General features: G+C 42.0%; 2 protein-coding genes across 2 annotated transcripts in view; one reads left to right on the forward strand and one right to left on the reverse strand.

Annotated features, from left to right (window-relative positions):
• The first annotated feature begins 3,687 nt into the window (after positions 1–3,687).
• BRI3 (brain protein I3) lies at positions 3,688–18,793 on the forward strand. Its single transcript, XM_068423270.1, has 3 exons — positions 3,688–4,009; positions 5,649–5,763; positions 18,405–18,793. The coding sequence occupies exons 1-3, from the start codon at positions 3,844–3,846 to the stop codon at positions 18,535–18,537; spliced, it is 414 nt and encodes a 137-aa protein (XP_068279371.1). The 5' UTR covers positions 3,688–3,843; the 3' UTR covers positions 18,538–18,793.
• A 1,411-nt stretch (positions 18,794–20,204) lies between these two features.
• BAIAP2L1 (BAR/IMD domain containing adaptor protein 2 like 1) overlaps positions 20,205–25,263 on the reverse strand; it is a 43,071-nt gene continuing 38,012 nt past the window's right edge. Inside the window, exons 13-14 of the mRNA XM_068422697.1 lie at positions 21,347–21,387; positions 20,205–20,808 (exon numbers count right to left, since the gene is read on the reverse strand). Of these exons, the coding sequence (XP_068278798.1) occupies positions 20,733–20,808; positions 21,347–21,387 (117 nt within the window). The 3' untranslated portion in view covers positions 20,205–20,732. The remainder of the gene's footprint in view (positions 20,809–21,346; positions 21,388–25,263) is intronic.

Here is a 25,263-nt window from a genome sequence, read left to right on the forward strand (position 1 = left end):
CGGCCTTTGCTGTCACAACTTCTGGCAGTGCAGTAGTAGCACAGTAGCGGTTCTTCCCAGGAGGACACCAAAGGTGCTGCTTAATGCTTGTTGCAGGTCACCACGTACTTGCCGTGCTCCAAAATGATAACCTCCCTTTGAAAGTGCTTGCTTATAAACCTCAGGTTTTGCCATCACATTCCAGTTCATTCTGAAGCGATTCAGAAAAGCTAATGAGAGAGACAAGAACTTCCATGCCTGTCTATTCAAATAACCAAACATGAAAGAGCTTTGCAAACAAAGTATCTCAGATCTTTGTGTTATCTCAAAGGCGCAGTAAAGGAGGGTGGGAGAGCAGCCCTCCCTCACTGCAGGCCTTTTCCAACAGGAAGCGGCAGACCCATTGTGAATCCGGCCTGAGGAGTTCCTAGCTGCTGGTTAAAGAGAATACGTCTGCCTTGCTCTTGTTCTGTGGCCTGTAGGTCCAGATGGTTTTGATGAGTTGTGGTTCGGAGGGTTGATGTACACAATAAATTATCTAGAATGATGCTTGTGTCAGGCAAAACCATCCCGTCTGGGTCGTTTCCTTCTGAGCCCCAGGGACACTTGACTCACATTGCTGTAGTTGCGCAGATTGGGGCCTACCTCAACACAGAATTTTTGCTCCCTAGTTGTGTTTCAATGATTTGATCATTGTAGTAAAGTTTTTTTATAAAGACCAAGTACTGTTTAGATTCTAGGAAATTCTTTTTGCAAGATTTGTAGCAGTTGGGACTCTGATACATTTGACATGTATTCAATCCAGTTGCTATTTTAAGCAGGTGGAGACAAGACTTTAGTTGTTTTCCACAGGAATTTGATTGCAGAAGAATTTAAGGAGCATTTTCTGGGATTTTCTCACAGTTTGGATTTTGAATCACAGTCCTGTAATCTTACAGCATGGCAGCATGAATGATTATGCGAAGAGTTTGCATATGTCATTTACAACCAGTACAGTTTTCTCATGCTTATTTTAAGAAGGACCTCACATGTGAAACCAAATGAATGCTCTCCAGAACACTGGCAGCATGTAACCTTTTTGTGGTCGGTGGCTCTGCTATGTCTGTAAGTTGATGTAAAATTTAGGAATTAATTGATGCCTTATGAAAGCTCGTGCTTGCTTTGGGTGTCCGATGCTGAGCCCTGCTTTGTTCAGTTGCTGTTGTTGCAATAGAGATTTCCATTCTGTAAGGAGCTAACAAGAGAAAGGTTTTGCAAAAACAAACAGCTAAATGTAAACAGATTTTCATTTTGCCATCTATTTGAACAGTGGATTTGCTGTATAATCCCGGGGCACTGGGTTAATGTGAACCTCACGCCCAGTCTGTGGCCTGTGAAGGGTGCACCCCAGGGCTCCCCTGAACGGGGCTCTGAGGCCCTGCAAAACCAAGAGAGAAAACATCCAGGTATCCTTTCCTACTTCTGTCCTTCAGTTTTGTGGTTACTGCACGACTCAGGAGGAAGGAGTTACCTTCAGTGAACCAGGTCTCGCTCAGTTAAGGTTGCTAGGCCTTGTCGGCTGTGGAGACTTCCCTCAGTTTTGCCCATAATTGTAGCTGTCTAAATACAACCTGCAGTGTACCACAGCAAACCGCAGTTTGTATTGAAAATGCAGTTAGGGGAGGTCTTCCCCTGTGACTGGGACACATCCCTGACCTAGGCAAGGCTAGAGCCCTCCGAAATTAACTTTGCAAGCTTTTTAATATCTCGTTATTATGGAAGACTTTGCTCTGTCCAAAGCATAGTCAAGATACTTTAAATCCTGTTTCAGTGTTTTGCGGCCTTGTCCTAACACTGTCAGAGATGGTTCGTGTGGGTAGCTTCCCTGCTGTCAGCTCTTCCACACTTTCCCAAATCTCACTTCTTTAAAAGCAGGATTTTTCCTCGTCACTTGACATTCATTTTAGGGAAGTATCTTTCCCCTAATGAGGAAGTACTGTGTTGCATTTGTGCTTTAAGATTTTTCTTTCAAAAGCCTCATGTAATATTTATACCGCTCCAGTTACAGTAAGCAAAAGCTTTCCTCAGAGTAGGAGCGGTCTGTAAATGTCACTACAAACCATGAGCTGTGCTCCTTCCAGATGAGTCAGGCACTGCAAACTGGAGTGAGGAGCAGGGATCCTCTCACCATCATGTGGTGCTGGCACTGGCTTGGATTTGCGGTCGTGTAGTCGCCGTCCCTATCTGTTTCAAGAATTTGATTTTGAGGCAAACCGTTTAATCGCGTTCCTTCTTTTATGTTTTTTCCCCTCGTCCTATGAGATGGGGCTAAACCTTCCCTACTGCACAGGAGCGCTATCATGGGCGTCGCTCCGTGTTTGCCGTGGCGATAGGGGCTGTTTTTCGTACCTGTAGTGAAGGCCAAACCTGTGCATATTTCAAAAACAAAAGGTTTGGTGAATCAGACAGCTCAAGGGATGAAGGTGTGGAGGGAAGAGGCCAGAATTTTAACGGTGATAAAAGACATTTAAGATCTTTCAGCATCTGGTCTGAGCTGTCTGACCTTTGAGAACTTGGATTTCGAAGCAGCTCAGCCTGGTGAAAGTGCTGTTGAACTCGTTCCTTTAGTCTGCTACACAGGAGAAAGCAGCATCCCCCTTGCCTTCCTCTTCCTTCCTTTAATGTTTAACTTTAGTTTTCTTCAAACCACATGAGTTTTCTTCTGCTTTTTCCTCAGTCTTTCAAAAAGTCCCTCTTTTTACAGCATTCCCATTCTGTGCCACCCCCCACTCCCCAGAGCTCTTGTTTTTTTTTTTCCTTTAACACTCAAGCTCAGCTCTTCCCAGCAGGGATGTAAGAGTTTGCACAAGTCCCTGCAGAACACAGCACTATTTCTGCTGAGTTTTGATTTTCCCTCAGACCGGGGGTTCTGTTTGTAAACACAAACACAGGCACAGAATAGGTATGTACACACACACGGGGCACAGTGCCGCTCTCTCACCCCTTCCATCTTCCCAGAGCTCAGCTGAAGTCATTGGGCTACTGAACGATTCCAGGTGGCTCTTGGTGTTATCGCAGGTGCAGATTTGATAACCTGCCGCGTCCCTCTGAACGTTCTCGGGGTCACCCCGGGTTGAGCCGACCCTCCAGCTACAACCGCCTGACATGAGCTGGGACCCAGCCAACGGCGAGGCTCAGCCTCGTCCCGTTCGGGCCGCCAGTTTCCAGCACGTCGGGAGAGAAGCACTTGAAGGAAAGCGATGCTAAAAAGGGTCTCAGCGAGCATGTTAAAAATCTGTCATCGGCTTAATTAAAAAATAACGTGCGGGCCCGGTGGCTCGAGGCGGCGTGCAGCAGCCCGTCCCACCCGCGTGAACACACGGGCAACGCGGGGAGCACGGCGCGCTCACGGCCCTGCTGCGGCCGTAAGACCGGGGGCAGAAGCGGGAAGGGCAGGCGGCTCCCGGGGCACGGCCGCGCGGCGGGCAGGCGGCGGCGCGGCCCCTTTAAGGCCGAGGGTTCCCTGCGCTTCTCGGCGAGTCACCCCGCGCCGCCGGGGAGCGGCATCACGTGGGGCGCAGTCTTGTGACCGGCCGCGAGCGCAGCAGCCGGGCCGCCCGCGCCGTGCGGGGCGCTCGGGGAGGGGCCGCCCGCGCGCCAGGGGCCGCTCGGCCGCTCCCCCCGCCCGTCCCTCGTGCCCGGCCCCGAATGCGCGGGGCGCTGCCGGCGGGGCGCTCGCGCCGCCGCTGAGCTCCGGCGCCCCCGGGCGGGGCGGAGGGGCGGCGCCCGCCAAGTTGGGCACTGAGGCGAGGGCGCCGCTTCCTCTTCGCCCTCCCGGCGCTCGCCGCTCGGCTCCGCGGGCAGGCAGCGCCGCGCCCCCCCAGCATGGACAACAAGCCCCTGCTGCAGGAGCGGCCCCCCGCCTACAGCCCCGCCGCCCAGGGCGCGGGCTACGACTACGGGCAGAGCAACTACGGCGCCATCCCCGCCCCGCAACCCGGCTTCCAGCCGCCCCCGCCCTACCCCTACCCGGGCGCCGCGGCTGCCGCAGGTGGGTCTGAGGCGGCGGGGGAGGGCTGGCCGCCAACTCGGGGGGCTGGGATGCGAGGGGCCCCCGGCGTGTGGAGGGGAGAGCTTACGCCCTGCTCTCCCCTTCCCTGGGGTGGGGGCGGCTCTGGAGAGGCTCTTCCCCACCCCCGGTGACTGGAGGGGCGCTGGCGGTGCCCCGGGGGCCGCAGGCCGTGGAGAAGGGCCGTGGCCTGCGCCGCTGAGGGGCTGCCCGATGGAGCGGGAGAAACTCCTGAGCCTCTCTCGGCGTGGGGCGGGTGGATCGCCTCCGTTTCCACGCTTAAAACCAGCGCAGGGAGGGGGGTGCGCAGGGGATCCAGGTGTTTGAAAGCGCCACCTCCCTTTCCCCTCCTTCCCCAGGTGCCTCTGAGGTGTAACGTCGTGTTTGTGTTTTGCCCTCCCCAAAATGCTGACTGAGTTTGCATGCGTCCCTCAGGTGTCTGGGTTTTCTGCCTCAGAACAATGGCAAAGAGGCACAGCTGTGCTAGCAGTAAAACAGACCCCAGACTTGCACTTTTCTTTGCGTGCTCTTCACTGGACTCTGGTTAATGTTTGTTTTTTTCTGATACACTTCAGTAGTCTTGGAGAGACTTAAGCAGGTGAGTAGATACAGTACTTTTGATAACTGAATAGTAACCTCTGTCAAAGAAAGAAGTAGCCTCTCAGAAAAGACTCCGTAGAGTTAAGGGAATACTTCAAAAGTTACAAAAAATACCCTGAATAGAGCAGACACTGACCCCGGTCATCAAGCATTGGGTTGTATGCTGGAACCGTAGATTGAATTCCTGCTAATAACTTGGAGCTTATTTTGCTACAATACAAATATTGATTATTTTCAGTTTAATTTTAAGTAGCGAGGTTGATGGACTTTACAGATGCATAACTTGATTCAAGAAAATCTGAGAACTCTGTGCTGGGAGAGAAGCTCAAAATGGATTATACCTGGGCAAAGTGTACCTTGACTGTATGATTGCACTGCATACGTCTAATCATGCCTTTAAAAAGCTCTTTTTTTTAAATTTTATTTTTAATGTTAATGCAGTAGTTAAGGGCTTTTGTTTTCTGACTGCAGCTGTTAAAATGACACTTTCACTAACAACGTGGATTTTCTGAAAGGTGGTTATTCTTTTCTGTGCTATGCAACCTGCTTCCTTTCCACTTGCATCTTATCATTCCTACCTCTCTCTCCAGTTATAAACTTACTATGTGGAGGTTAAGCTGGAAATCAGAGGAAGATTGATTCTGTTTCAACTGGTTTGTCTGATGGAGTGGGACATAACCTGATACATTATGTCCAGAAGTGAAAGCTGTGATCAGTTTGTTTAAACTGTTTTTCCCTGGCGCTCAAACAGCGTTGAAACAAATTCTTAGAGTTAATTATTAGCTCAGTGTCCTTTTTAGATGGTTAAATTGTGCTAGATACTTGGGTTTATGAAGTGGCTTTGGTATTAGATGTGCCGAGTAGTGTGTTCCAACTCTGATTTTTATAGAGCTTCTTAAAATACTTAATCAAGACTACATTTCTATTTATTTTTTTCATGTTCTGTTTCCATACTTTCTAATTATTATCATTGTTCTTTGTGCCTTATGTGCAGTGACTGAGATTTTTTTTCTTATTTTAGGGTATGCTGTTCCTCCACCGACATCACAGCCAAATTATTCGAGCACGTACACCATTATTCAACAGCCTGCTACCACCACTTCTGTAGTAGTAGTCGGTGGCTGTCCTGCCTGCAGGTAAAATAGTTCTCTAGTTGAGAAATAAAATAAAACCCAAGACTGAGTTTTTAAATTACAGCTATCCATATAGTTCCTTGGTTTTCAATAGTTTCTCTTTATGTGTGTGTATTAGAATAGAATTAATTCAAAAAGCACTGAAATTTAGCAGTGGAGTGCTTTAATTTATGTCGTATGAGCTTGTCCTAGTGGACTCATGACAACTGCTATAATTCATACAGTAGACTTTATATATAAACATGAATCTGTTCTTTATGATGGAGGAAGATCTGTAAGTGGCATTTTTAATGAAAAGGCAGTTCAGTCACAGATGTAAAGGGTCAGTTCTTGGGGGAGAGCATGACAGGAAGTCCTTTCCAATGTGTTTATGCCCAGTGATAGTGAGTAACGTGATTTTATTGTGAAACTTTCTGTAATCTTTGACCATAGTCACTTCTGGTTATCTGGCAGTCGTGTGGAAGGGCTTTTGCTGCTGTCGTGTGTGTCCCCGTTCCCAACATCCAGACTGTGCAAAACCAGGCAGGGTGATTGTCAGTATTGGTTGAAAACATCACTATCTTAAGGCTTTAAAAGATCTCTTACTTTAAAAGTCCTTTTACTGCAGAAGAACAGAAAGATTAATGTATTTCATTCAAAGTGTTAATCTGATGAAGTGGTGGAAACCAGAAAAAGTGGTCAGCTATTAGTTGGAGTTGCAACAAGAGAACAACTTCCCCCTCAGAGATAACAGCCATAAAAAAGGGAAGGTGTCTCTCTGTTTCCTCATTAGTGCTGTAAGTCAGCTCTAGTCCCTTTGCACTTCTCAGTTCTTCTCATCCCAGGATATGAACTAATGGGTGAGGGCAGCCAGATCGCTACTGGTGCGCCTGGCCAGCTCTGACCCAAATGCAGAATCATTCCCCTTCTGTTAAAAGGTATGGGAGTTACCCTCCCTACCCAAGTGGTATCTTGCGAGGAGGCACTTAATATTCTGCAAGTCTGAGCCCTTGCTCACCCATTTCAAAATGTGTAGGAAACAGACTTGCTAGAATAGCTGAAACAATACCAGATTTCAGTGTGATGAATGTGATGGAGATTGTCATAGTGGCAGAGGCTGTCCCCCAGATGCCTTTTGCTTTTGTTAGAATTGGTGTTTGAGAGTCAGTACCTGCCTTCAAAGGAGGACTCAAAGAAGAAGTATCTTGTGGTGCTATGGAAAAACAGGTGCCTGCTGAAATGCCACTAGTTAAGGCTGAAAAACCTGTACCAGCTAGAGCTATTGATCTAGAAGTTGTATGTTTTGAACAGTGAGGGCAAGTAACCACTGAGCAGTCTGGAGGATGTGGTAGATCCTGCCACCTGAGTAATTACATTAAAATGCTTATGCTTTAGCTCATCACAAGATGTTACGTGTTGCTTGGTAAAAGGCAGGCAGTGTGTTTATACAGGCCTTCTGGCCCTAAACCCAATAAATCTCAAACCATTTTACTAAGGAAGTGGTCTTTGCAATGACTTAGGTTGGTAGGCTCTTGCTGCTATTCTTAGTAATTTTTTTTTTTTGTCTGGAAGTTATCCTGGGATGCTCTAGGACACACCTTTGAAACAATCATTTGCAAGTATAATATCTAACTTTTGCCAAATTCGGGAAAATGAGCAATCTTTTGTAAGGTGTTTTTAGGTGACCTCACTTGAATAGTTTTCTTAAGTCATCAGACTTGCTTTGCTGGAGGTGCCCAGTGCTCTGTACATTGTGGACTCTTTCCTAAAGCAAAGTAACCTCTGCAAAAACCTTGTTTAGCCTTAGATCCCCAGGTTTAGTCTTAGGCTGTGGGGGGAAAAAAAAGCTTTGAGGAGAACTAGAACAGATTGATTACTATGAGGCATCATAATACTGCACTGCTTAAACTGTAGAACTCTTCTCAGCGCTTCTGAAATATTCTTAATCAGGGAATCCCAAGGACAAGTAACTGTATCTAGTAATGGTGTGTCATAGTCTTCCTTGCAGTATCACTATGTTTTTTCCTAATTTTCTTTAGAGGAAGAGTCAAAGTGTCAGTGTAGGAGGGAAAAATCTCAGATTGTTTGTCTTTTGACTAGTTAGGGAATTGATAGTCTGGTACTTCAAGAGAAAGGACAGGGGGGCTGGATGGGAAGCATGATGTTAGAAATATTCATGGCAGTCTGAAGGGTCAGGGTTCATGTTCTGGAAGGTCACACTGGCTGCTTCTCTTCGAGAAAGAGCTCATAATCCCTACTTTGACTTCTCCAGACCTTAAACATAGCTCTAGTTTACTTCCTTGGCCTGGAAACCTATTTTGTGAAGCATGCAATATGCAGCTACACTCTGGATACAACACAGAACAGAAGAGTTGTTGAGAGGGCATTGATAAACATAAAAAGCTATTAATGGTACACAAAAAACTTTGTTATTAAACTGCTGAGTCAGTCATCCTGTTACTCTTCTGATTTAATGCTGTGCATGGTTGTTAGAGAAGTCCATCTGCTCTAGATCATGAGGAAAAAGCCTTGTTTGTGTCTGTGGAATAATGTAACTGATAGAGTAGGCTAAAGCCCATCGAGAGGATTTCTACCATCAGAAATACAAACCAGTCTTTTGCACTATGGTATTTATGAATGTTGCTAATTGAAATCAAAACCATTTCCAACCTAAAATATGCCATATTGGTCTGTTATTTGGGTAGGAATCTATTTTATTGCAGTCACGAATGATCTTGTGATTAATAAGTGAGCTACAGTACAGTTGATCTTTAGGCTTGATTTATGGTATGAAGTCATGAAAAGTACAAAGTATCTCCAAAAGCAGCCTCTCTACAAGTAGGTAGTATGCTCCTGGTCACTATGTAATTGCATTTTTTTTTTTCTTCTCTCTCTGAAGCATTGCTGCATTTGAGGGATGACTCTCCTGTCTTGCAAGCTGTACCTCTTCCTTAGAGTTATTAATTAGTCAGATCGTCCTCATTCATCATTGGTCAGTGTTACTTTCTAATTACAGACTTCAGTATTAATGTATGTTCCATCCTTCCTTGCATTATTAAAATATCTGGAGTGGTTGTAGTCCTGTTGTCTTAGTGTGAGTTCTCCCAACCCTGATGTACAGAGAATTAAACTGAGTTGCAGAATCTTGTCAGCTTTATTGCTTGTAGTTGACATCTAAGGATCGGCCAAGTCCTGCTTTTAAACTATTTTATGTTCCTAAGTACAGATTGAGTCATTACAGCCACTAACTTTAGAGATCCATCTGTGTAATTATCTTTTTAGCTTGGAGAATGCAATCTGGCTGCTTCTCTTGTGGTCACTTTCATTTTCTTTTTCTCCATCTTGCGTTGTTGGGTGGAACAAACTGCAAAGGAATGTTTGCTTTCCTATTACTTAACAGAAGAAAGATCCCTTTAAAATTAGTGAAAACATTCTCTTAATCTGATGTTTGCAAAAGCTGGTTCTTTTAAAATCTGGGACAGAGCCTGTGATGGGCCCTGTTGGGTTTTTATTTTCCTGTTTTAACAAGTATTCAGTTGTTTGGAAGAAAGGGTGAGGCAAAGGACATAATGCTGCTGCATTCTGGTGACTTTCTCTTCTGACAATTACAGAACATCTGCTTGAGAAGTATTGCAGTGGGTCCCAAATTATAACAATACTGAAGCTTCTTCCAGGACTGGAAGATTAGTCAAGTTTGATTAAAACTGTGTTTATTCTTAGATCTCTTACAGCCTTCTCCCTGCCACAGTTTTTTTGGGTGGTTTTTTTTTTGGTCTGTTCATTTGGGTGGTGGCGTGGTGTGAAATTTTTTTTTTTTTTGACTTGACAAAGTAGTAGTTTTCAGGTTTTGGTTTTCTTCAATTAAGTACAATTAAGTGTATTCTGAGAGAATAGACTCTGGGGAATATTGCACTTAGGTGATCAAATTCTTCAAAATTTCAGTCTTCTGGTTTTACTTCAATTATTTCAATCACAAATGATGTGTGTGGTTTGATAGAAGGCCGTTCAGGATATAGGTTTTCTATAGTGATTCACAACAACTATATTTAAACTTTATGTAAATATTCTTAATATAATTTCATAATATGTACTGGTTAAATATGCAAGGAATTTAAAAAAAAAAAAACCCTCACTATTTAGGGAGCAGGTCTGATATTCTGAGGAAAACCTGCAGATTTTCAGTTTCTGACAGCAGGCTGACATGCTGGAGATCGTTTTGAATCTTGCGATTCAAAATACCTTTTCAAGAGTGCTATGAAGAGGAATAGCTATAATAGTGCAGCAGCTCCCGACACTGGTTTTTGTTGCAAAGATGATCAGCCTGTGCTGGAAATCAGTGTAGCTCCCTTATACTACAGTTTGCAGCTTTTTGTAGCAGCTTTGCTGTTGAGGCAGTTTGGGGCGTTCATCCCTGCTGTGCTGTAATTTGGTGGCTGGAGCAGTTAGGGCATGAAATTCAGCAATGACTTATGCACGTGATTGCAAAGAAGAAAGCCTTGATACAGCAGGCTTGAGCAGATGCCGTGACTCTGCCGTTTGGAATTAGTGACTGGGATAGCTCTAACTCTTTTTTTCCCCCCAGCCTAGCAGCAGAGGCACGCAGCCTGTTAGCTAAGCCCAGAAGAGAGGAGGTGGTGAGCCTGTTAATGGGGTCCCAAGTGAGAACAGAATAGCTCTTGCTGTTTCTGAGGATTTTTGTTCTACTGGTCTGAACTGATTTTTGGACAATAATCAAAACACATTTTTCTAATAAATGAGACCTCATGCAATTAATAAGATTCAGCAGGAATATATTCCCTAATGGGACCATATAAAAATGATAATCTGGTCCCTAATGCCCAGTCTGTCACTGGCCTGAGTTGATAGCTTTTTTTTTTTTTTTTATTAGTGTCACCATTTGTCTTGGTGTCTGTATTCTGATAATTAGGATTTCTTTGTAGCAATGAGTTGTTCTGGGTGAGAGGAGGAAACTGGTCTTGTTTGTTGGTCACCAGAGGTGGTACTGATTTGGCTGTGTAAGCAGACAAGTAGGGAAGAAACACACCAGGTCTCAGCCTAGCTCACCATGGATAGGTGTCCACCATCTACAGAGAATTTTAGCTGGCGTGCTTAGCCTCGTTTGTGCAGCTAGGCTGTTGGTGTGAAGCCGTGAAGCTTGTCTCTTAATTAGTGTGTTCTCAGAACTGGAATTAAAGCAGTGGTGCTACTGCAGTAGAGAAGGCTGGTGATGTGTAAGCATTTCAAGACAAACAACAGCTAGATACAGGCTGTTCCCATTGCCAGAATTTCTCTGGCTCTGCAGCCAGCCCTCGGCATAGGAAGTGGGGCCTAAAGCATAAGGGAGTTCAGAGAAACCTGCAAGGACTGTGGTGTCCCTTACTTGAAGGTGACTTTTAAGGATAATTGCGTTTACATACATGTACAGCTTGTGTTGAAGAGGGTAAAGCCGGTGGCTGTCTACAGATTCAGGCTCCTTTCTGGGAATACGGCTCAACAACTGTGCAGTGTGCCTTCAAGCTGAGGCTAGAGGAGCTGGCACCTTTCCACCTTCATGGAAATCAAAACTGTAAACATCCCATGCTTACTCAGCAGTTACATATATAATGGTCAATTCTTTTTCTTCTGCTGCTTGCAGGTGAAATTTAAACATGCTTGACCTAGCTGCTGTTGTTGCATTAGCTAGGACAGACATAAAGAAAAGCTACCTGTGTTTGTTTTCATGTTCAAAATTAAAGATTTGGCGTGCAGCTTCCAAAGTCCGTGCTTGTCACTAGTCTGATGTTTCCATTGAAATCTAAAGCTAAAAACTCAACCAGCCTCAGTGGCAGGAGGGATGGGATACTGATTTGAAAATTCCACTCGCTTGATCAGTGAGGGAATATCTGTGTAGAAGACAGCTGGAGACACCCTTAAGTGAAGTGCAGTTTCTTTTCAGGTCTTGCAGAGCTTGTTGTACAACCAGACTGTCTCTGATTACCTGGGATGACCCTTTGACATTATTTCTAAGGGAAGAAAAATGCTGATAAGCATGCATTTTAAATGGTGTGATGTAGTGTTAAGTCTAAAAATGCACGTGTTAAATTGTACTGATGCTGTGTCTGCAGCCCTCACTATTGGCCCTCTGATCCTGAGCATTTGACTTAAGATAGTAATGTTTTAAGACTATTTTCAAGAAGGGGATTGTCTGAAAAGTAATTTGGTTTTAAATAGCTGTCAGCAGGAATAATTGACCTTACTTTATGGAGTTTGCAGCTGCAGTTGTAGCTTAAATCCAAGACACTGCTTGCAGTATAAATAAACCTTTCCACTTTATTTTTAGAGTGGGAGTGGTGCAGTTATAATCAGCTTTTATGTGGTTTGTGCTCTAGAACAAAATTTATGTTTGGTTACATTAGTGAATCTACAGTTTGAATATGGAGTCTCTAATTACTCTGCAGCTCAGGTAAGATACACAAGCAAAAATGAAAATACTCATTCTCTGTAATAAAAAGGATTTTTTTTTCTCCTAAATTTAGTAACTGGCTTAGCAGTGATCGGGTAAGTGTTCATCCAAAATTAGGTGGTGACACAAATCGACAGAAGCCAAAAAGCGTTTGTGTAGCCAGTGCTGTAGTAGTAAGCACACTGCTATAGATGTGGTAGGACCTGGCTCTGAAATAACAGGTATGTTGTGGGGGAGGTCACGTAGGTACAGTTCTGGTAGGCTTTCCAAATGAGCATCACTTGTAGCTGTCCTGGTCTGCTGCTTGGCGGTACTGTCCCTGGTCTTCCTCTGTCGCTGACCCAGCCACGCTTCCTGTGCCTTGCTTTGTCCCTTGCTGCTCCTTTTCCCTGGGTCTGGTGTTGAATATGGATGGTGATTTCCACCCCACTCCTTTATTATTTTTTTTTTTTAATTGGCATTTTGCATTAGCACAAAACACTTCTGAATAACTCTGTTTAGGGGGAAGGGAGTTTAAAATAAATTCTATTTGAAGTGTCAGGGACATCTCCTGACCAATAGACTTGGGCCTTGCAAGCTGATTAAGAGGGTTGATTGTAATGGGTTAGACAGCAGTCATCTATGTTTGTGTTTGCTGCTGCTGGGGGCTGACCAGAAGTACCCTGATTGATCCCTCCCTAATGTTTAATTAGTGCGGTGTTCTTAAAGGTCAGATCAAAATTAGGCTGCTTATACTCAACTAAACACAGTGGCTTACTTGGCACAAAGGTAGGCTTCAGGGCAGGAGCTGAATATGGAATTATTAAGAGACAAGGAGAAGATACAAAAACACTAACAAAGCACAAGTTGAATGCCTGCAGGAAGGGAATGCTCAGTGTGTGTGAATGAAAAACATGGCATTAGTGTAACAGCAGGAAATACAATAGCCTTAACGTGCTGTGTACTGCACTTAGTAATGTGATTTTTGGTGTCATGGAAATGCCTGGAAAAGGGACTTTGCCTTTCTTGGATGGATCTGTAGTACTGAAAACTGCCTAAATCTTTAATTACTCAGAAACATCTAGATTGTGTCTGAGCCTCTCAGCAGATATAGTATGTTACTGGGTTAACCTGTGGAGGGGGGAAAAGGAGAGGCCTCGCCTTCTGAGCTTCTACTGCTGCTTTTTATGTGGTCTGAGGGTGCTCGGCATTTCGTGCATTTCCACAAGTTTCAACTTCTGCATCCAGGCTTGCCATTTTCAGTTGAATGCTAGTGTCCTTTCTATCACTGTATCTGTAACCAGTCTGGCTATCTCAACAGCTCTGTATCGCTTTGCATTTCAGTCCTATTAGCAGATTCTTCCCTGGAGATGGCACTTCTAGTAGCACAACTTTTCCCTGGTGAATGAAGTTGATGGTATGAGAGCCTTGTTTACTGACTCTGTTCTTTAATTGCAGTCTAATTTTGAGGGTCATTTGCAATGTAATTGTACAGTTTTAATGTCCAGATATGCCCTAGGCAAAGAGGTTGTACAGCAAAGAAATTTTGCTAAAGCTTTCCTCTTAGCCTTGAGCTGTGCTATATAACCCCCCCACAATAATATGCTCAGGTAGGCCAGCTAGTTGGAAGTCTCTGGAAGCAAGTGTTAATAGGAGGCTCTTCAACTCTGCTTTAAAAGCGTGTCTGCTTGGGTTAGTATGCTCTGAACTTGACCTAGCAAGCAGATTTTGATGTTTCCTGGTACAGGCTAATGGTATAACAACTGGTTTGGGGTTAGGACTTGAAAGTTGAGCAGTAAGGGTAAGTTGATGGGAGCTACATTTCCTTTACTATTTTTCTTTCCTTTTGACTCTCTCGCATTAACCCACATCTTTTTTTTTCTCTTCTTTCTTCTTCTTTTTTTTTTTTTTTTTAAGTGAAGACCAAAGCTGCGTATCATGTTCTGGATGAAGCATTAACAATCCAGAGTATATGGAAAAGTTTACTTCATGATACACCCCTGTATGATATTTGCCTTTTTTCTAGTAGTGACAGTGACTGCTGTTCTGTTCATAATTTTTCAAGAACTCTTTCCATATCTTTCCTGGCAGTACTACCCCCTCTGACTGTTTCCCCCATTGGTACTTCACTTTGCTGGGGAATGCCCAGTGGTAAGAGGGGAAGGGAAGCAGACACTGCTCCTATGGTCTGATGGGAATCCTGGGCTAAAGTTCTTTGTAGCAGAGCACTAGACACAGACTAAAAATAAATATTAACCAAGCTGAGCAAGTCTAGTGCCTGTAGTTTCTGTGCTGTTTGCTGAAGTGGTGCAGGGCAGGTGCTGTGAGTCAGTGACTAACGTGCCAAGACAAGGGTGAGTTTCTGCTTTGCAGCAGAAATGGCCTGGCTCCTTGTCTGCTGGCGTATCGTGTAGCTTGTCAGCACTCTCGCTGGAGAGGTAGAAATGCTTTGCGTGCCAGGTAGGGGATACATGATGCCTTTCTGACCTTCATAAACCCACTGGTCGTACTTGTCGTCATGCCAGCAGAAGTGTAAAGGCTAGCTGATGGCACACACAACTCTGTTTGTCAGTCCCACAAGAAACACTTGCAGTATCAGTTGGACAGACATAGGCATTGCCAAACCTGACCTACAGAAGAGAGCTCTGGTAAACTGCATCACAAAGACAATCAGTAGTGCTATTTCCAAGAAACTTGCTCTTGCTGCTGCCGAGTGTGTCTGTAGTTGATGGTCAGTATTAAAACTTGTAGTAGAAATACCAGAAATGGAAGTAGGATTCTGTGTGTTAAGTCCATACATTCCGTAAGTCACCAACTCATTGTGGCAAGAATCAGGAATTTGAATCAAATACAAAACCCTGGTAGGTACGCTAGACCAGCTGTCTGGTATGGCAGTCTGTTTGTTTAGGTCCCGTCGGTGGAGACTGTCATATCCTTTTGGAGAAGATTTAAAGAAATCTATTTATAAAGAAAAAAGTTCCATTGTTACCTTATGCTTGATGCCTTAAACATCGGTTTTGCTTCAGTTGGAGAACAAGATACTACTGATACCGCAACTGTTGCACAAAGTACTTAGTAAATGTTAGGGGTTTTTTTACTACTTCTAGTATTGACAATAGTATCTGTGGGTGATGTGCCAGAACCATTGTCCTTTACAGCCTGTGCTGACTGTAGCACTGTGCTGAATATGGCGATTCCATCCTGGAGAAAGGTGGTTTTATGAATTTGGGCAGTATCATGGATACTTTTGAAGTTTTTTTGTTGTGTTTTTTTTTTTGTGTGTGTGTTTTTTTTTTGTTGTTGTTGTTTGTGGTTTTTGTTTTTTTTTTTTTTGTTTTTTTTTAAGCCAATGTTGATACCTGGATTTGTGATTTGGTGATAGAGGTGTGGGAATAGGAGGTAAAAGGGACTGGAGAGAGAGGTGAAACTTTTTCTGTGCTTGAGGAGGCTTTCCTGAAGTGCTTTAGAGCCATGGGAAAAAAAGGTTGTGCCTACATCACTGAAACCAATTCTACAAAATGTGTCCCAGCTCTGGGGAAAAATGGTAGGAGCTGAAGTCCCGGAGAGTTTGTCATAAAAGCAGAACACTTCTGCAGAGCTGATCTCTCATTGTTCTCTCTCTGGACACACAGATGTCAGTGTTGAAGAGTAATCTTACATTGTTGTGGCAAAATAAAGTGCTTGTGCTGATAGATGGAGCTCTGGTGGTGTGCATGCCTGGCTCACAAGGAACAGAGGGGTGATGTTACGCTGAGTTTGTAGGATTAGCCACAAGGAACAGCACAGGCTACAACAGTCTGAGCTTTGGGGCACTTGTGTGCTGAGCCCAGAATCTGTATGGTGATCTGAGCATTAGTCTACAGCTTCTAACTTGTTGCCTTAAAGGAGTGTTATTTGAGGATATGAAACCCTAACAATACCTTTATACCAAATATAAAGTCGAATTCTATCACAAGAACTCTGTAAACAGAAATAAAGTTAAGTTCATCAAAAGGAGGGGACTGATGTTGAAAGCTTGAGCTGAATGTGAAGTTGGTAAGCAGCAGAGTATCAAGAACACTTTGAGCAGCCTTTGGCATCTTATGATGGTTGAGGGGAAGGGGAACGGTTCTTAAGTTTAATCAAGTTGTAATGTTTTAGCTAGTTACAGTAAGGAAATGGTCTCCGAGTCTGCATCTTCCTTCCTTCACTCTATTTACATGTACAATGGGTTGTCTGTGAGTGCTCTGTAGGGAAACAACAACTTGTTGGCCTTGGCACCTTGCTGGTAGCATGTATTTCAAGGTCACTTAGCTCTGTTTTTGTTGACTTTCACTGTACCAGGGAATCTTAAGAGGACACATCTCGTTCAAGTGTTTTTCTAAACTCCAAATTTTGACTATTCAGTATAGCTGCTCAAATTTCTTAAGTCTAAATACTCAGGCTTTACTGTCTGCCTTCATTTTGGGGGAACGCTTCAGAAAGAAGCCAGGGACTGAAATTCAGGTAAACTTCTGCTGTCACAGAACTGTGCCGAAACAGGATTTCTCATGTAGGGTGGTCATGCAGTCGGGACTCAGCTGGAGCTGAATGACATCGATAGTAGGTTCTCCTACGGTTCTAAAGGGAATATCAGTTTTTGGAAGTAGAAACCGGAAACACCTACTGAGGGTTATTTTAATAGTGGTGCCTGTTTGGCCTTTGGACTTGTCTAGCTACCAGAAATAAACTTGTTAAACAGCTTATGGCAGTAGTGCTGCACCTCTGAGCTGTTCTGGTGATTTAGGAAGCCTGAATGTGAGTAGTTAGCATAGTCCTGTACACATTTAATTGGCACCTTCCACAATGCAGTGCTGACATTTGAAGTACTCTTTCACTGTAAATCTACAGCTAGAATTTTAAAGTCCTTCTTACCCTGCTAAATTCGTCAGAGCCCTAAATGCCCAGTGCACCTAGCCCTTTGTATGTTAATTACATTGACTTGTGCTTTCTGAAGAAAGATATGCCAGCACATCTGAGAGAAGGTGCTCACAACTGGAGGAACCAGACATTGCCAAGTTGTGTATTAATTTGAAGTAACAGACTGAAACAAACCTATTTGTATCTCACTGTTAGCCATGGTTTTCACTTGCTTACTGAAGGCACGAGCTGGATGTTTCACCAGAAGCCCTTAACCAGTGTTACACAACTCTCTGCCCGTGCAAACCTTTCTCTTAGGAAGAAGCTGAGAAAAAGCACCAGATCATCAGATCAAAACATTCAGAAAACAAGAATTATTTTTTTCTGAAAGAGCTCTAGTGCACATATAGTGTGGGAGACTTGAGGTGGAATGAACTGAGAGGGTTCACCCCAGGATTATTGTGGAAACTAGTTAGGCAAAGCATATGACACAAGTGTGACTGCTGACTATTGTAAAAGACCTAAAAAGCTGAGAAATGGGAGTTGTTTGGTGTGCAATAACCAGTATAATAACACTGGTACAGTTAAATCTTTAGCACGGTATCATTCCAGAAGAGTCATTAATTATTTTAAAAGCAGGCTTCTTTTCACTTTTATGAGAGTAAACTTCAGTGACACTAAGGTTTAGTTCTAGAAAACTGTATCCTCACCTATACAGAAAAACTTGAGCCCAAGAAGGGTTAGCAAGGAACAAAGTTTGATACTTGCTTACAGTCTCTGTCCTGAATCTGTGATCTTTTACTGCTGTGTAGTTACTTGGCAAGGCTAGTTGAGCTAGGATGCAAGAATACAGAAGAGCTATGAGGGACCAGAGAGGGCTGCAGAGGCACAGGCTTTGATGCTAAAGCTTTCTGAAGTGAGAGTGCTGTGACTTGTTCCCACTGTATAGGATGTGCTACACCTGTGTGTGTTCTTCAGTGTACTTGCATTAACCAATATTTGGAATTGATACAACTGCTCAGAGGTGTGGTGGCTATGTTTTGTTCTAAGTACCAGTCCTGGATTGCAGTGATAGAGAAATGGTTGCTCTCTGCAACTAAACAGCTACTTTGAGTTACACCTTTTAGACTTATCTACAGTCTGATCACCTGCAAATTTCCTGTTTTTAAGTTGTGTAATTCAAAAACCTTTTGCTGCAAGCTATGAAAATAAAAGGCTTTTAAAGGGAAAAAAACCCCCAAACTCTTTGTGCCTTATCCTGCTCTATGCAATGGTGTGGGTTTTGGTGACTGCCAGATCACAAAGTGGTAACTTTGGGGCAACGTTGGTGAGTGTCCTTGACTGAGTCTGTTTTCCATTTTTACAGGGTTGGCGTGTTGGAGGACACCTTCACCTGTCTTGGTGTTTTGTGTGCCATTGTATTCTTTCCAATTGGGATTCTGTTCTGTCTTGCACTGAGGCAGAGAAGATGCCCGAATTGTGGGGCAGCTTTTGGCTAAGGGGTTGAACGTGGACGTGCTTATGGAAGCTACAACTGTTAGCATACTCTTTCTAATGTAAATGTCATGTACAATCATTTTATTTGCTTCAGACTTGTTTTGTAAAGTGTGAAGAAATTTAGTCTCTTGCATGTAATTTAAACTTAATCTTTTATGAGCATGTGCATTGCAAAACATGAAAACCCAACTTGTTTTCCATGTTTAGTGGCACCTGTTGACAACTAAATAAAACTGCTTTTCCTTTTGCAATCCTCAACTTGTGGCTGGATTATTAAGTATGTGACTAACATGTCTGATAACATGTACTCTGAAAGTGGAGTTAGTAATCCTAGCTACAAAGAAGGATAAATATTTCCCAGAATCCTCATGATAAAAGACAGACATGGTTTAGGGCTGTACTTATTTAAGCACATCAGATGCTTTTGAGGAAAGTGTTGCAAGTTGTGTGTGTGCTACCACTATGCTAATGGGACCATCTCTGGCTTCTGAAGGCACTGGTAATAACAAACAGTAAGGTTTTGCTTATAGGGACACACAGGACATCCAAGGGCTGCAGTGTCCTACCTCGCAGAAGCTTCCTAACACTGTGAAACTGGTATTAGTTCACAGACAACAGTAAATTCTCCCTGTGGCAGGGTGCTCTTCTCTAGAAAGAGAGGCTGGGGCACTGCCACATATGAGCTGCCCTGAGTAAAGATTTTTGCATTTCAGATTATTTAATTCTGATACTGAATTATTATCTTATACAGTCTAGGCTGACTTGCCTCATATGCTTTAGAAAATGGGCTCAGGTGTAAGGTACACTTCTGCAAATTCAGTGTTTCAAAACAGGATAATGGATATTTATGGCAGCTTCCATAGCAAAGCAAGTGGCCTTAGCCTTGAACTTGAAAGGCAGTGTGAGAGGACTGAGTGGACTCTACCTCTGCAGCCATCACATGCTCGTATACTATTTTTTGATATTAAGTAACTGAAAGGCATTTCACATGACCTGAATTCACTGTTTATAGTAGTAGAAGCAGGCACAACAAAGTGAGTATCCATGGGGTGCTATAGGAAGCATATACAGAAGTAAAGTAGAATGATTTAGAGTAAGGATTAATCCCTGGGTGTAGTCAAGATACAGACTTCATACAGCAGGTGGGAAATACCACCTGAACTGTACCGTGATAAAGCACCCAATGCTGATGCAGAGTGAAGAGTCAGCTTCTCACATTCTAGGCTAATTTCAGAGATGATTATTACTGTAGGAAAAGTCTTTCAGCCAAGCTAGCTTCATTGGATGTAGAAAATCTGGGCCTGAGGTAACAAACTGTAGAACTCTGCTTGTGACTGCGGTTAAAAGCTGTGTTGCACTTAACTCTGATACTCCAACTGTGCCAATATTTATGCCATTGCTAGGCTCCTTAACCAGAAGTTACAGACTTAATCCGTTTTCCTTTTGTGGAAGGCTGCAGCAGTGGAGTAACTTCAAAGGCAGCTTTTTATATTAGAACTTGAGAAAAAAATCATGGCACTGTTTTATTACAACTTTTATAAGACTAGAGTTTGACAATGTGTTTTAAAAAGTTATTGAAGAATGTGTTGACAGTACAACATTAGACTTAAACCTATTTTAACACTTGAAAACGTGTATCTGAACATGAAGCAAAGCATTACAAACTGTCTATTCTTAAAGGATAAATATTTATTTATAACCTAGGGTGTCTTTCTTTAACAAAATAATGTTTAATCACTTTATACAGGCAATTCTCTATTCTGGAATAAGGCAGTTGTTACATTGTTCTGTTTGGAAAACAAACAAAAATAATCATCTTATTTAGTAAGTGGCATATGCAGGCTTATATTCTAGAATTTACCATTGCAGTTTCCAAATAATGAATGCCAAAGATTCAGATTTGTGAGCTATTAGTTACACTGGTTTACTAGAATATCCAAACTATCTCCAGTATTTTCACAATTCCTACTAGAAAAAAAGGCATACTGTAAAATCAAGCCAAAGTGCTCAGACATTAGCCCAAAGCAATTACCTCATTAGAAAGTATAGGTTTAAAAAAAAATCAGAAGCCATTCCAGTACGATTCTATTGTACAGTAATTACATTTAAATAAATTTTTAGAACAATTTTAGATAGTAATTGTCATTACTGAAAATGGTGTTTATAAGGAGGAAGTACATGTGTATGGACCGTATATTCATCGAATAATTGGTGCTGATCTGTCATTTGTTACTGTTGGTCTGAGTTTCACTGTTGCAAAAGGATTTTCTCCACTGAAAAGAAATGCACAAAGTTACTCAAAGGCTTGCTGCAATACCAAACCAGATTTAAGCCATGCAGTTTCCTCATCCAAGTTGTTTGAAGGCTAAGTTATGGTTTTAGACTAAGGATTCTGTGCAGCTCTTAGTTTAACTTGAATGTTTAAAACAAGCCTACATATGCAGGCTCACTTTGCAGTGATTCAAAATTTGGGAAGTTAATGCCCAGTTAAATCAGGACATTTTTTTAAAAAACTCCCAGTCTTCAAAGATTTTTGGTTTTAACCCTCAAAACATAGTTTAAGTCCTGCTCCCTGTCAAACTACTGGAGAAACACTTTTTTCCCCCCCAAGCAGGGCCTATGCATTCTATTTTACTTGATGCCACTTTTGAGAAAAGTGCAACCAGTTTTAGCCATAATATTTTACCAATTCCTAGGAAAGGTCACAGAGTAATCTGGGAAAAACATCCTTACTTCCCCTCACAATCAATACAATAATATAAGCCAATATAAAAATCAACCCAATTAGTGTAAAAGCTTTAAAAAACATACCTTAGAAAAGGTGGTTTTATAATGCCATTCATATCAGGTTTCTGTAAAAGAAAAAGAAGATATTTACATCGATCTACAAAAACATGCTACAGGCGATCTTGCTATCCTGCTAAGGAAAAGAGAGCCTATCATTCAAGCAGGCTAAAATATTTAGCTGTTTAGAATAATTATTGCGTAGTTCAGTTGCACTGTGGAGAGGTAGTTGTGGAGGGGAGAATTATCCCAGAACATCAAAATGAGAAAGTTAAAAAATGGTTTTAGCACTAGTTGGTTGGGTTTTTTTTTGGTGGTTTGGGTTTGTTTTTTTTTTTTTTTTTGTGTGTGTGTGTGTGGTGTCCATCCCCCCTCCTCCCAGGTTTAAGATCAGTGATCACCTGAGGTCTAGCTGGGAATTTTATAGGTTAAAATAGCAACTGAAATGTCACTGCAACAGCCATCAACCAAAAGAAAAAGGACAGAACTACTTGCAGCACAAACATACCATACTTTCTATAGTGTAATAATTTATAAACTGTTCCTTGTCACAGCAAAATGCCAAAACTAGGCTTGGAGCAGATATTAGAGTGAACAGTCAGTGTATCTTCATATAACTGTAAAGTCATGAAGTTAAAAAAGGCAGCAGCCAGCATAATGACATATTTAAATATTAAAAGCCTGAAGTGAGGGCAGATTTCTGATGAGTATTACGTAGATTTTTTTTTTTTTTTATACAACCTACTGTGTTTAGCTACTGTTGATTTACATAGTACAAGTTCAGGTATCGCCTGTGACTTTTGTGAGTAGTGGTGGTGAGTAAAAAAGGCAAAAAAAAACCAGCTGATGGCATGTACATACATAATTCACATTGTTTGTATGGGGGTGATACAAAAGGAGGAATAGTTTTGCACAGCTATTGCTACTACTTCATTATAATGAAACTGTCATGTTTAAGTGTACAATCTGAAGAGACTTGTTTTTATAGCTACAGTTTGCACAGTACTTCTGTGCTGTACTTCATTCTCGTGAAGTTAAGCTAACCCAAAAGCTGGCAGCGTTGCTCTGTCACAGGGCTACTACAGGATGCAGCGTTTCAGGGGTGATGACACAGAAACCTGTTGCAAAGTATGACCCGTCACAAGCCTCTTGTGCTACATGGAAGTTTGAGCAAACAGTTAATTTCTACTTCCTCCCGCCCCCTTAACTTTTAGTAATAATCATACTTAAAAATGACATCTTTCAAACTCCAAACTAATTCATTGCTTCTAATAGTTGTCAGATGAAAGTGAAAATTTGAATATACATTCTTGCATGTAGCAGCAGGAGTATGCAGTCACCTTTTATGTAGCAGCTTGACTTGTATGAACCGTTCAGTCTGTATGGGCATTTTGTTTTCAATCCTTAAAATGCCACTGCTGAACAAAGGCCTCCAAGCCTTTCCTTTTCAGGGACACCGTCAGTTGTACCAGTAGTTCCTAGCTACTGTGTTCATGATACCACAATGCAGGTGAAGAAATCTCTGTTTATTCAGGACCTAATTCAGCGTAGTTCTTCAGGATGTGCGTGACTTGTGATTCCAATGAAATTGCTCATGTGCATCAGCCAAATAGAATTAGATTGTAGAATTAGGCCTATAGCCCTTAAAATTAATTAGAATGAATGCCTGAATTACATGCTACTTCTTACTGCACACCAACCCTTATTAAATCTCCATCAACTACTAAGTCTTTTTTAGTTGATATTATTCCACGTAGTACTGTCCTACATAACCCAGCATCAACAATTTAACTTGCAAGAACCGTTCCTCATCTTTCCTCCGTGAAATCCTGAGCTATTTTTTTCTGTGTATTCTGAAACAAAAATAAGATGCCTTAATGATTAGTTTCCTGCTTCTGCATAAAGGACACTGTGAGCACACTGTTTTACATGTGTGTAAATTCCGTACAAGTCTACAAACCAGCCCAGTATCATGTTGAGCTTATTTCCAAAGCCTCGTGGTGGTGTGGGGGTTGGTGACTTGCACGGAAGCAGGAAAGAGAAGGAAGCTCTGCAACTTTCCAAAAGAAAGAAAGTAAATAGTGACTTTGGAGCAAAACACACGGGTTCAAGTGCAGCGACTCTCCTCTACAGTTCTCTTCCTTATTTTGTATGGTAACAGGTAAGAGGAATCATGGGGTCACAGTAAAAAGGTAGCCACTACGATTTATGGGGTACCTCAGCAAGAGTAGTCATTATTTTATATTCCAGAATTCCTAATTTTTTTTTTATCTTACTCTCCCTCTGGAAGTTTAGAATCTCAAAAAAGATGTATTTATTTTCCACTCCTAAGAGGCGATAAGGCCATTCTGGCCTCCAAAGAGAATATAATGTCCTAATTAGAATTCTGTCAATGAAATGATCTGCCATTCCTCTTGGTTTTTTGGTTCAACAGGAATGTTAGTCCAGTAGCCTTAAGTTTATTCCTAAACCCCCTGAACTAATGCAACAGAACAAACAAAACAACCCTTAAGGTAACTGCTCTTGAGGACTGACAGGACAGTTAGCCATACTAAAGACGTACTAAAGACAGTGATACTGAGACAGTTTAACAGATTCAGTCATTTTAAAGCTCTATAGTAAGTCACCTTTTACTTGTCACAGGGCAGAGAACTCTCTGTACCTCTTGCTTGGCAGCTTCCACGGGCTGATAAATATTTTAACTATTGCAAACATAATTACATTTGAAGGACATGTTGATCCCATAGGTCTCAACAGCTAGCCATAGAATAAATGAACCAACAGATAAATCTGACATTACATAATTGTTAAGGCTCGTTGCTTCTTTATCTAAAAATGAAAGCCACAGATGTGTCAAAATCAAGATGCTTGTCTTCATGATCATTTTAGAAGTTCCCAGGTATTTGATTTGAAAGTGACTGAACACTAAAATTTGGATCTTATTTCTTGATATTCATTCCATGCATTGCCAAAGCTTTATTCCTCATAGAAAAACATTGTCCTAGAAACATGACATCACTGCACAAAGTATATACTTCCTACACAAAAAGATTCATTACTGATAAATAAAACCACTTATTTGAATGTGGATTCAAGTATGCTATATTAAAATATTAGACTTCTGACAAAAAAAAAAATCAGCTAATCTTTTAATAGGAATATTTAGATAAAAAAATCCCAAAACATTATTAGTCTAGTCTAAATGGGGCAAGATCTCTCACTGAGAGGAGAGCTTCACAAGTCCCTGTCAAGCAACTTTCATCCTTTTTGTTACAAAAGCCTTTGAAGAACCGCCTCTAGCTCTTCATGTATTTTAAGGAACATGGATTTTTCTGTAATGGGAAGCACTAGCCTTTTTTCCCCCTCCCTGCCACAGACAAGATACTTTTTTGTTTCAATTTCTGCATCTGCAAGAGATATTTTGGCCATAGTTAGTACAAGTGTGTCTCTGTGTTCTATCTATAGCGGCTCTTCTGAAACAGATGTAGTGTGGCTTTACAAAGCCAAGTACAACTGGAGGGAACAGTTCTGCAAGGCCTGTATAGCTGAACCTCCAGCAATTTTTCACATTTTTTACATTTGTAAAGTTGAGGTGACCTGTTCTTCTTTTAAGAACTAGATACAAGTCTATGATGTGATTACAAAACTGATCTCTTTGAAGACACACTATTTACTCAAGAAAGAAAATTATATTAATTTAATTTCCTTTCTTCCCATTTGTTAAAGTTTTGTCTTTCTCCATGCTTTTGAAATGCAGACAACAGTTTAAAATTCAGATGTTGCTGACAATTGATGTAATTTGTGTCATGCTTGTGTCTTTCCAACAGTAGTTTTTTTCTAGAGTTCTAGAGTGATGTATTGGAAGTTACTTATATTTTTGCTATTATTAACTTAATGTTTCTATTTTCACTTATTTTAAACACAGTTAATTCTCTTTGCTTGTG

Source organism: Nyctibius grandis, chromosome Z (assembly GCF_013368605.1).
Source record: "Nyctibius grandis isolate bNycGra1 chromosome Z, bNycGra1.pri, whole genome shotgun sequence".
Classification (NCBI taxonomy): domain Eukaryota; kingdom Metazoa; phylum Chordata; class Aves; order Nyctibiiformes; family Nyctibiidae; genus Nyctibius; species Nyctibius grandis.

What these genes read in the sequence shown, in the direction of transcription:
- BRI3 (XM_068423270.1), top strand. Translation starts at nt 3,844, where the DNA reads ATGGACAACAAGCCCCTGCTGCAGGAGCGGCCCCCCGCCTACAGCCCC. An exon ending in GGGCGCCGCGGCTGCCGCAG is followed by an intron (nt 4,010 to 5,648) that starts GTGGGTCTGAGG and finishes TTCTTATTTTAG; the next exon opens with GGTATGCTGTTCCTCCACCG. An exon ending in GGTGGCTGTCCTGCCTGCAG is followed by an intron (nt 5,764 to 18,404) that starts GTAAAATAGTTC and finishes CCATTTTTACAG; the next exon opens with GGTTGGCGTGTTGGAGGACA.